Raw genomic sequence first — 11,208 nt, 5'->3', positions numbered from 1 at the left:
TCAAACAGTGACGCACGAAGGGCTGTTACTGTCCGAGTCCTGGTGCACCTTTTTTCATGCTCTCCAGTGTCCATGATGCTTGTTGTCCATTCAATGTCTGAAGGAAGCGTTTTGTATTGAACTCGTATCTTCCCAACGTTTACGAAGACGCGAGTCGCCAAGAATGTCCACGTTGCCTGGCTGTCGCGGGACGTGCTGCAGGGATCAGCCGAGAGTCTGTGGTGGCTTCGCGTTTGTATGAGCCGGCCCATTCGGCGACGACGAGGAGCACGACATTTCCGTCACACTGATGGAATTGGGAAAGCCAACCGTTGTCCACGTCTCTTGTGCTTCCGGTGACTCGTCGGGGATCGCAACAAGACACCCTTCGCGGTGTGTACTTAATAAGCAGAAAACAATCCAGACCTCATATACCGTACCTGCCGTTCCTTCCAGGCAGCAGCATTTCACTGCAGACCGTCTCTTCCTTCACCCGTACCGTGCAACGTGCGGGCGGCTGGCCGTCATCCTTCGACGGTTGACGAGGTTCGACCTCGTGTTGCCAGAAGGAGGGGGCTGAGTGGTACAGTACATGTACGGCAGCCGTGCGCCTCGACAGCACGTTTGCTGCACGCTTTTGATGGAACGGGGGGGCTTTTTGATGTACTTCACCGTTTTACCCGCCAACGATGAACTCAGACTCGACCGCTCCTGCTTTATCTCGACCTCACCTCACCCCCGCCCTCGCCCTCCGCGAAGGTTTCTGACAGAGTTTGAGGTGGAATGGGCCACGATCTGGAGATGATGTTCCCTCTGCGCCCAGGACGCCACCGCCGCGGCCGCACCTGCACCTGGACCCTTGTCGCGGCTTGCCTGACGATACTCGGCCTGGTATTACTCTTTCAACCTGCTGCTCTCATTCTTTCACCTTTTCGCGTCAGGATAGCAGGAATACCACCGCCACCACCACCTCCGCCAGTGTACCATGAAGAGTCGCCTCAAATCATCCACACTCGACCAGAATCACTAGACTCGTTCTGTGCCGGCGCACGCGGCTTCCGGATAGACGACCCGAACACAGAAGATCTCCCTCACCTAACCTTCAACCTATCCAATGTCGACTATCCCAAGCCGACGTATGGATCTTACGACGAACTCGGCCTGGAGAAGACGTGGATGACCTTTTCCCAGCGGTGGTCACCATACGGCTATCGCGAAGATGACAACTCCTACCCGCTCTCGAAAGTGGACTGGGGCTCCGTGAACTGGGGCCAGCTTCAAGACCAATGCCTTGACTCCAACTCAGGCGCCTTCACCGCGCAGACCGGCGCACCTCCGCGCTTTCGCTTCTTCGGCGACGGCGACCTTAAAACCAACCGCAGTGAGTTGGGCACCACTGGACGGCAAGCCATAGTCCTCCGCACATGGTCCACCTACAAGTACACGCCGGAAGATTTCTGGAACGTGCGCTCGATCATTACGGAGGCTTCTCTCGCCACCAAAGGACAGTACACGGTCTTCCTCCTCGTTGACTTCAAGCACGATGATGGCTCCTTCATCCACGAGAACGACGATCTCTACCGTGCGGCTCTCCGCGAAGCCGTGCCGAAGGAGTTTCGGGACATCGCTGTGCTTTTCGACCAAAGCTTGCAGCGGTCTTGGTACGAGAAGGTTGGTGAACATCGGCCTGTGTGGCAGATCATGCAGCCTTTGGAGTTGTTTGCATACTTCTACCCGGAGTTTGACCAATACTGGCAGCTGGAGATGGATGCGCGCTTCACATCTCATGCCGGCAAGATGCTTCAGGCCTTTGACGCTTTCGGTGCCAAGGTGCCCTACAAGCAGTCGCGCGAGCGAGCCAGCTGGACATACATACCATCAATACATGGTACTTACCAGGAGTTCTCGGAGAAGCTTAATACGACACTGGAGGGCAGCGCGACGACCTGGGGCCCTCTCAACATCTCAGACATACCAAACCCACTCGGATACCACCCCACGATAAACGCGACGGACGACAAGTTCGAACTTGGTGTGGGATCACCGGCGGAGCTGCTCCTTCTTTCGCCTTTATTTGACGTCAGGCGATTCAACAAATACGAAGACTGGGTCTTCAAGGACTGGGCACGTGGCTTCAGCACGAACGTACCTCGCTTTTCCAGCGCCCCAGCACAGGCGAGGGCATCGAGGACTCTGCTGCATTCCATCCACGAATCGCAGCACACTAGAGGTCTTCGGGTCCCTTCAGAGGCCACTCTTCCGAGCTGGGCAATGTGGCACGGTATGAAGATTGTCCAATTGCCGAACCCCAACTTCCAGTGGCCCGTCCGCAGCATCCGCGAACTGGACATCGTCTACAACGGCGGCTCGCTGCAGAGGTTCAAAGATGGCATTGCCAACGGAGCGGCGCCATACATGAAGTCTGTGATTGAGTTCTACGAACGACCGCGCACGTGGGAGTGGCAGTCGTCGCTCGTTGATCCAGTCTTTAGACACTGGATCGAAGGCGACAAGGAGCCGACCGTTCCTGAGGACGCAGATTCAGACGTCGTGGAGCAAACAGTAGAAGACTCCACCGACGGCTTCACTTCCGGTGGCATGGGTAGCGCAGGTAGCGCATTACCTCAGCCGAAGGGAAGAGGCCTGAAGCCTGCTGCCCTGGGCTATGTGCCAGAGGAGCTCCCGCCGTTCATGGTAGAGGTTAACGGTCAGGTCTTCTGTCCGAACTTGATCATGCATCCGCGGAAGACCAACCAGAACCCGCCTCCCATGGCGCCTTCGTGAGACATGAATCTTGTTTTGAGAGTACTGGAGCACACACGTGCACAACATTGTACTTGGAAGGTCATTCTGCTCGGCTTGTTCCAACGAGATGGTACTACCGGCGAGAGCAACGAAGCCAAGAGGGCAACGAAGCAGTTCAAGATGGGACTATAGAGGAGACCAGTAGGAGGACGGTTGCCATCGACGGAGCGGAAGAAGGGTTACTTTGCAAGATGAGACTTGCCTGGTGGTGAAGGCGTACACTTGGACGACAGCATGATACCCCACAGAACTATTGCTTTCTGTTGCTTTTTGGGAAGTGCACACAGGGATGGAAGAATCACGGCCGGCGACGTCCAAAGGATGGGGAGCCACATGACTGTAGTAGTATAGAGCAACAACAGTGCAGATGCATACCAATACTTCCTCTGATCTCATTCATCCAGGCTATCCGTCGTCTTCATCTGATGATCAATGTAGAGCTAGACATGTGACGGTGCGGCCAAGACTCGATACGTCAATTCACGTCACGCGAGATCGACACCTGCATGTGAATGCACAAGTAAACAGGCAGGACAGGCTTCCGGGGGGGCACGCGACCATGATACACGAGCGATAGGCGCCGTACTACTTTACCTTTTGCATTCTCCTCCAGCATCCTATCCTCATGCATCCATACCACACATCCCAATAACCACAGTATCCATCAAGGCGACATGGCGCAGGCACGTACACGCAAAGGCCGCGCGCGGGCAGACTTGTCCGAAAGCTGGATCGACGCCGACGTGCATCACGAGGACGACGATGAGGAGTGGGAGGCAGAGGAGGACATCGAAGAGGAGGAGGCAGAGGAGGACAGCAGGCATGGGCGCAAGAGAGACATGCGAAGCACCCGCTTCGACACCGCCAGCGACGCCCCGCGGAAGCGCATGACAAGATCGAGCGCTGGGCCAGAGCTGTTGATGCCGTCGTCGCCGAATGCCGCCGCTGGAGGGGCGAACGGGCATGCGAAGAAGAGGGATGCCACGCCGCGGTTTCGCCTCAACGAGCGCAGCATGACGGCTGGCCCGCCCAAGCCAGCAGTACAGAGCACGAGCGATAGGACAACGACGCCGCGCTTTCGTATGAATGCCCGGAGCATGACGAGCGATGCTGGAAGCTCTGCTCGACATGATGGCGCGGACGAAGAAGACGACGACGAGTCGCTGGCAGGGTACGCTCGCATGGCATGGCGACGGATCCTGGCGCCTCTACTCTCCTACGTGGGAGACATTGTGGGCCTGGTGCTGGGGAATGCGAAGCCGCTCATCGCGTACATCCTCTTCGCCTACTTGATCGGAGCGGCGCTCGTCTTCAGCAGCGGCTTCCTCACCAACAGCATCAACAACGCCCTTTCACCCATCTGCCGCATCCCAGGCGTGACGACCTTCTTCCACCCACCCTTCTGCCGGTCAAGCAGCGCAGGCGATCTCGAGGGACCGGCTGAGTTTGACAAGCTGGTACAGGCGCAAAGCCAGTTTGAAGATGTGCTCGCAGCCTCTTCCACTGGCGCAAACCTGCCCTTGGATATGAAGCGCAGCGAAGCCGGGATCCGCGACCTCAAGCACGTTGTTCAGTACTCCACTCTTCCTTCCCGCAACGAGCTGGTCTACGAATTCGACGGCTTTATCAGCACAGCTCGCCAAGCCGGGAGCGACCTCAGCAAGTTCAACTCCCGCATCGGCCGTGCCGTCGACCACATCCTTAGCACAAATCGCTGGACCCTTGGTGTAATTGACGGGATACGCTCTGAAGAAGCCGGCAGCGGCAGCATCAGCAAGTTCTTCAACTCCCACCTCAACATCTTTGCGCCATTCCAGCCAGTCTCACTTTCCCGAGATGTGCTGCTGGATCAATATCTACGACACACCGGTGCGGTCGAGGAACAAATCGTCGCCCTGATCAACGAGGCGCAGGCTCTGCTTGGTATTCTCGAAAACCTGGACGGTCGTCTCGAAGTCATCGCCGACATCTCCACTCGCGATGGGCTGAAAGCGCGGGACAACAAAGACGAACTCTTCGCCTACCTCTGGACCAAGCTCGGCGGCAACCGCTCCTCCGTCAAGAAGCTGGAGGCCCAGCTGCAACTTCTGCGGGACGTTGGGCAGTACAAGCGCATTGCCTGGGCGCACGTCACGACCACGATTGTCAAGCTGCAGGCCATCCGGGACAATCTGGAGGATTTGCGGGAGAGGGTGGCGATGCCGGAGACGGTGGGCACGGATAAGGTGCCATTGGAGGTGCATATCGATGCCATCAATCTTGGGATAGAGCGGTTGGAGGAGCAGAGGGATACGAATCGAAAGGTGGAGGCGGACAATTTCCAGCGTGTGTTGGATAGAGCGAGGGAAGGAGATGGGAGGATGATTGGTGGGAAGGAGCTATGAATTGGAGAGATGTCTAGGATCTGGTTTTGGCAATGGAGAGATTGGATGATACCCCATGCGTACGTTGTTGACTTGAAGACTAAATCAATCTTTGGATAGAAGCAGGATGGTGTTCACTCTTTCTCAATGTGCACGGTGGTATCGCATTCACGTTGGTTGGCCACAGTCGACAGACACGCTGCAGAGATCCGCCTGCTCTCCGTCTCCGACAGACCTGGGCCGTCCCATAACACTGGTCACGACCGTGTGAAATCCTCGTCTTCATCGAGCACAAAGAGGCGGCGTAGAACGCAAGAGACTGGTGCGATGGTCACAGCTTGGTGGTAGGATGAAGAAGGGTAGCATTCACTATCTACAATCATTGAAGTAAGACCTCCATGCACCAGGATCCGCAGTCTTTCTGCTTGCGCTCGGATCGTCTCAAAACGCCTCATGTCCACCAATAGCTCACCACTCTTCGCACAGCTCGCTGGAGAGGCCTCGCACATCCTTCGCATCAGAAGAAGAGATGCGAAATCCCATCTCTGTGTACCTCACCATGTACTGGCGTCCCTCCCCAGACTCCTCCAAGTCGAGCACACGATCGCGGATGTCTTTCACCGCATCGCAGAAAAGTTTCAGTGCATCCTTCCTCACCTCCGCGAAACTGCCTTTTCCGCTGCCAGCGGCAGTCTCGTTGCACTGCCAGAGGTTGCGCTTGTCGAACACAGCCTCCTTGCTCTCTTCTTGTCCGGTCGTGGTGGAGGGGAAGTGCTCAGCAGAGACAAAGTACGACGCTCCGGACAGGTACGTCTCACGTAACTTCGCATCGAGGCGCGCATTGTACCTGCCACCGTGGGGCTTTTTTGCTGTGGTGAGCTCAAGTGTCACCGATAGCGGAAGTAGTGCTCCGCCGCGCGTGATGGTCATGTTGTCGACTTGCTTTCGCGAAGAATTGTTGCGAGGCTCCAGCTTCCCGAGTGCCCTCTCCAGATCCAAGTCGCGCTCTTCGACATACGCATCTGCTCCGTGGCGCATCAGGACTCTCAGAGACCCGACATCGAGTTGTACGACCCGGTGGTGGCCCTGGCAATCCTCAAAACCCTCATGCGGTTGCATGGACACTTTCTCGAATTCTTCGCGGTATCCAGCCTTGTTCTTGCCTTTGGTGACGTCGGTGCGAACGAAGACCAGCGTCTTCGAGCCCACGAATTGGATTCCGAATTCGAGATCCCTCGCTTGATGCTCGCGACCTTCACTTTGAAGGATACAGAGCTCGAGAATGGCGGCCAAGATGCTGCGATCTGTGACGATGTCGAGCCATTCGAGACTGAAATCGGGCTCGAGCGCCAGGACTGCACGAATAGCTGGATCCATGGGTGCGTCGGGCCAGCGGCTAGCATTTTGATCGATGAAGCGGGTGCCGGAGTCTGGTGATATCGTGACGCTGTCTGAGATTCCGACCCATTTGGGTGGCATGCCTGGTGGGCTGTCAGCATTTGCAACCTCGGATTGCAGAGCAACAGTGAGTATACCGGGCACCACAATGGTAGTCCCCTCCGCGCCCACGCAACTGTAAGAGGCGATGATTTGGACTCTTCCCATGATGATATAGTGGTGTGTTGTTGAACGTATAGATTTGTAGTGCGGTTCGGAATTTGCAGAAGTTGTGTCGGGAACAAAGGAATTTTGACAGAGCCGAAAGTCTCATACAGCGCGACAGCATGTGACCACAAGCTAAAGCCGATTGAGCTCATTATTGAGTCTTGTCACATGATTGAGGCTCAACTGAAGGCTCACCTGAAACTCACTGGAAACCACGCGTGATGTCCGATGCCTTTCATTTCTTCGTTACAGCCTGCTGGGCATCCTGCTTCCGCCGTCCAGCCTGATAACCTCACCATTCATCATTGCATTCTCGACGCAGAACCTCACTGTGCTAGCAAACTCATGAGCCTGTCCTGGCCGCTTTGGAAACTCGAAAACCTTTTCTAGACTCTTCCTGACCTTGTCGCTCATTTGTGCAGTCATGGCGCTTTCAAAGTAACTCGGCGCAATAGCATTACACCTGATCCCATTCTGCGCGAGATCTCGAGCCAGCACAAGCGTCATACTCCGAATCGCCCCTTTCGAAGCAGCGTACGCAACCTGACCTGGCTGCCCATCAAAGGCCGCACTGCTCGAGACCAAGACCAAGACGCCACGCTCGCCATCTGGTTGCGTGGGTGAGTTGATGGTCATGTGCGGCAGACATAGCCGCAGGAGGTCCAGCACGCCGCGGAGGTTGATGTTCAGCACGAAGTCGAGCGCCGACATATCGACAGGCTCATTGTTCTTCCCTACCAGCTTCGCAGGAAAGCCTACGCCTGCAGCGGGGATGACGCCGCCGATGGGAGCATTCGTCTGTTTGGTCCAGGTGGAGATGTGGTTGACTGCGGCTTCCAGGGCGGTCGTATCGCGAGAGTCGGCTTCGTAGAATTTGACGCGCTCACCCAGCCGTTCGACAGTCTTGCTGCCGGTCTCTGCATTGATGTCGATGATGGCAATGTAGCCGCCGTGGGCGTGGAGATCTTCAACTGTGGCCAGGCCCAGACCGCTCGCGCCACCGGAGACGATGAAGGTGCGGTCTTTGATGTGCATCTTTGGCCTGTGAATGCGACGGGCGTGTTAGAGATGGAGTCGATAGACAGCCCGTAGATGCACTCCGTAACACTTGACCAGATTCGCTGCCGCGTACTGATCCCCTTCTCCTCCGCAGCAGTGATCACAACCCGCGACGACGATGGCAGATGCTCTATTCAGACCGTCTCGATGGGGATGTAGGAGCAAGAAGGGAAGTGAACCCACATCAACATTCACATGTAACTTCCACGCTTGGCTTCCCCGCGAGCCACCCGCAAGAGCCTCATCTTCCAACCTCTCGACTCGACCCTCTACCTTCACATACCACCTTACCACCTTACCCCCTTGCTCTCAACACTCGATCCGCCACTCACCGCTCAGCATGGCCTCACCGACAGTGAACGGTCACCCATCAACACCTCCCTCCTCCGACCCCGCGACAACGACAGCGCCGGCACAGGCACCTTCACAACCCACCGCGCTCCCCACTGCGCCACTCAACTCCCTCACCGACGACGGCGACACCAAGCGCCCCCGTGATGCTCGCCTCATCCACCTCGTCCTCTCCTCCCTCGGCATTCACAGCTACCAAGAGCGCGTGCCTCTACAACTGCTTGATTTCGCGTACCGCTACACCAGCTCCGTGCTTTCCGACTCGTTGCGCCTCTCTAGCGAAGGCTACCAAGGCAGTACCGAGCGCAATGCAGGAGGGAGACGAGGCGCCGGCGCGGGAGGGGAAGATGGTGCGATCTCGGTGACGGCACTTAGGCAGGCCATCGCGAGTCGGACGGGCTATCATTTCCACCCAGGCGGCGCGCTGCCCAAGGAGTTTATGTTGGAGCAAGCGCATGAGCGGAACAAAGTGGCGCTGCCGCGGGTGGAGAGGGGCTATGGAGTGCAGTTGCCGTCGGAGAAGTATTGCTTGACGGGCGTCGGGTGGGGGATGAAAGAGGAATGGGATAGTGAAGAGGAGATCGAGATGGATGTTGGAGATAGGTCAAATGGCGTGAGGAGCGCGGAGAGGGAAGACGAGGCTATGGAAGGGGTAGAGGGTGACGCCGAGGGAGAGGATGAGGAAGGCATGGGCAGGATGGAGGATGTGTTCGGTGAAGAAGAAGGCGCTGGTGACACTTCGATGGCGGAGGGATGAATATAAGTTATATCCGACGAAACCAGCGAGATAAAATGCTCCGCGCACCGCAATTGCACGCAGCATGGACCAGAGCAACGACCAGAAGAAGCGCAGACTGAGGACACCAGAGCACTGCGCAGTTCCCGAAAGATTGAGACGTTTCTCGTGGAGCTTGACAATGGCCCGAACTCTGGAACTCCGCCTCGAACACCTACAGGCACGTCTGATCGCACACTGGCCTCAGGAAGGTAAGAGTGCTCAAAACGGACAACTGCCCATGGTTCAGCAACGACAGCAGCCACTTATTCTAGTAGGCGTGACGATAGGAGTGCATGAAGGTGGAAAGATTGACTGAAGGTGCGAAGTTGTTTGGAGCAGAACACTGGCAGTTGGGTATCTTGACAAAATGAATATCGCAGCAAAGACTTCGTGAGACATCTCCCTCGCAGAATCTCATCGCTTCCGCTCTCGCACTTTGAACTTCACCCCGTTCTTGTTCACCCCACCAACAGTGCCATTCATCTTCGCCCTCTGCATCTCGACTTCGTGTAGCGCAGCCGCCATATCACGCTCCCGTTCTTCAAGCGCCTGTAGCTTCTTCCGCCGCGCATCCTGCTTCTTCCGCTTTTTTCGTTCCTGACCCGAAGGCTTTCCAGCGTCTGACGCATCGCCCTCTTCCTCGTCACTCGACACCCACTCTTCCGCGTCGGCGCCTCTTGGATTTAGCGTACCAGCACCCTCGACAGCCTCTCCGTCCTCGCCAAACAGCACCCTCTTCCCGCCACCCACAGGCCTCGCAACCTCGACACCGACCTGCCCGCTTATGACTTCCCTCCCCACTCGCTCCCGCTCCCTCCTTGTCTGCTGCAACACCGTCCTCAAATACCCAACATCCTGCGTCTTCATCAACTTCACCACCTCCTCCCCGAGCACCTTGTTGTTCCCTCGCTGCGCCACCTTCACCCCGCCCTGACTCTGGTTGCTCATCATGCCGAAGTAGAACTCATCATCGTTGCGCTCGGCCGCCTTCTGCTGCAAGGTCTTGATCTTGCGCTTCTTGACCTTGTGGTCGGCGGCGCGAAGCTTGTAGTCCTTGGGTTTCTCGAGAATACCCCATTTTTGGCGTTCGAGGGGCTGGGCACGCTCGCGATGGTTGCGCCGTTGGATGGTGTTGCGAAGGGTGGACATGGTTGTGTTGGTGTGCGAGTGGGGGTTATTGTTGTGGGAGGCGTGGTTGTGAAAGAAGTTCCAGGTTGAAGCAATGCTCTTTGGCGCCAAGGCCGGCAAAAGCGCCGTACGGCGAGGTTCCAAGGTAAGATAGAGTTTAGCCCGCCGCTTCTACACTTATCTTAACCTTAATATATCTATTAAACCAATATATACAATACGTTATATAGTAAGCAATCTATATAGTTATAGAGTCCTTTATAGATCTAGTTATAGCGCTATTTTATAAAGTTTTTTATAAATATAGCTACTAGTTAAAGTAATAGTCCTATATCTAAACTACGTTCTACTCTTCTTTACCCGTTAAGCTAGCGCTTTTCTACTACTATAACCTAATAATCTAACGTTAGATTATTAGCTTTCTATATAGTATAAAGAGTAAGCCCTTAGATATAAGGCTCGGGCTAGACCTATACTACTACGGCGTCCGCTTACTTTCCTTCGGACTTAGGCTAGAAGTTCTCTCTCTCTTTTATCGAACTTATTAAATACTAAACTATACTAAGCCCTTATATATACGTCGCTCTCCTATAATATTAAGTTCGATTATTATAAATAACGAGAGACCTATAGGACTTATACTAGATACTGAGCTAAATACCTTAGAAAATAGGAGTCCTAAGCGGGAATCGATAGAAGCTAAGATATAACGTATTATTAAAGAGATATACGTACGCTAATAGCGGATAGAAGCCGAGCTAGCGAGTACTCGTACCGCCCTTAATAACGCGGAGGCTAAAAGATATCTAAGAGCGTCTAGGGCCGACCTACTAGAGGAAGTACTACTAACGGTCCTTATAAGAATACTAATAGAGACGTTCTTAGTAGCGTCTACGGCGAACTCTATATAAGAAGCGACGGGTCTAAGAGACTAGAAGCCGTTAATATAGGATAGAAGAGTAAAGACCTTTCGAGACTACCTCCTTAGGCTTAGAAGCTCGTATCGCGTACGCGCCGGTACGAAACCAATACTCTCTATAGAATACTACTAGGATACTATCTATAGTACTCTACTATTACGAGAACGAGCTCGGATATACTACTTCTAGGAAAGGGTTAGGGTTAGGGTTAGGGTTAGGG

General features: G+C 55.0%; 5 protein-coding genes across 5 annotated transcripts; 3 read left to right on the top strand and 2 right to left on the bottom strand.

The window, feature by feature from the left end:
* Positions 1 to 668: 668 nt before the first annotated feature.
* LTR77_004021 (uncharacterized protein) lies at positions 669 to 2,763 on the top strand (the record flags this gene model as incomplete). Its single annotated transcript, XM_064801275.1, has 2 exons — positions 669 to 738; positions 803 to 2,763. The coding sequence occupies 2 exons, from the start codon at positions 669 to 671 to the stop codon at positions 2,761 to 2,763; spliced, it is 2,031 nt and encodes a 676-aa protein (XP_064659905.1).
* Positions 2,764 to 3,458: 695 nt separating this feature from the next.
* LTR77_004020 (uncharacterized protein) lies at positions 3,459 to 5,168 on the top strand (the record flags this gene model as incomplete). Its single annotated transcript, XM_064801274.1, has 1 exon — positions 3,459 to 5,168. One exon carries the CDS (start codon positions 3,459 to 3,461, stop codon positions 5,166 to 5,168), a length of 1,710 nt encoding a protein of 569 aa, XP_064659904.1.
* A 447-nt stretch (positions 5,169 to 5,615) lies between these two features.
* Positions 5,616 to 7,787, bottom strand: LTR77_004019 (uncharacterized protein; the record flags this gene model as incomplete). The annotated part of the gene is made up of 2 exons (XM_064801273.1): positions 5,616 to 6,628; positions 7,049 to 7,787. 2 exons carry the CDS (start codon positions 7,785 to 7,787, stop codon positions 5,616 to 5,618), a joined length of 1,752 nt encoding a protein of 583 aa, XP_064659903.1.
* Positions 7,788 to 8,151: 364 nt separating this feature from the next.
* Positions 8,152 to 8,919, top strand: TAF9 (Transcription initiation factor TFIID subunit 9; the record flags this gene model as incomplete). The annotated part of the gene is made up of 1 exon (XM_064801272.1): positions 8,152 to 8,919. One exon carries the CDS (start codon positions 8,152 to 8,154, stop codon positions 8,917 to 8,919), a length of 768 nt encoding a protein of 255 aa, XP_064659902.1.
* A 435-nt stretch (positions 8,920 to 9,354) lies between these two features.
* Positions 9,355 to 10,089, bottom strand: LTR77_004017 (uncharacterized protein; the record flags this gene model as incomplete). The annotated part of the gene is made up of 1 exon (XM_064801271.1): positions 9,355 to 10,089. The coding sequence occupies one exon, from the start codon at positions 10,087 to 10,089 to the stop codon at positions 9,355 to 9,357; it is 735 nt and encodes a 244-aa protein (XP_064659901.1).
* Between the last annotated feature and the right edge of the window lie 1,119 nt (positions 10,090 to 11,208).

The sequence above is a fragment of the Saxophila tyrrhenica genome, assembly GCF_035928015.1.
Source record: "Saxophila tyrrhenica strain CCFEE 5935 chromosome Unknown scaffold_6, whole genome shotgun sequence".
NCBI classification, from domain to species: Eukaryota; Fungi; Ascomycota; class Dothideomycetes; order Mycosphaerellales; family Extremaceae; genus Saxophila; species Saxophila tyrrhenica.
This window is presented reverse-complemented; position numbering and strand designations above follow the sequence as displayed.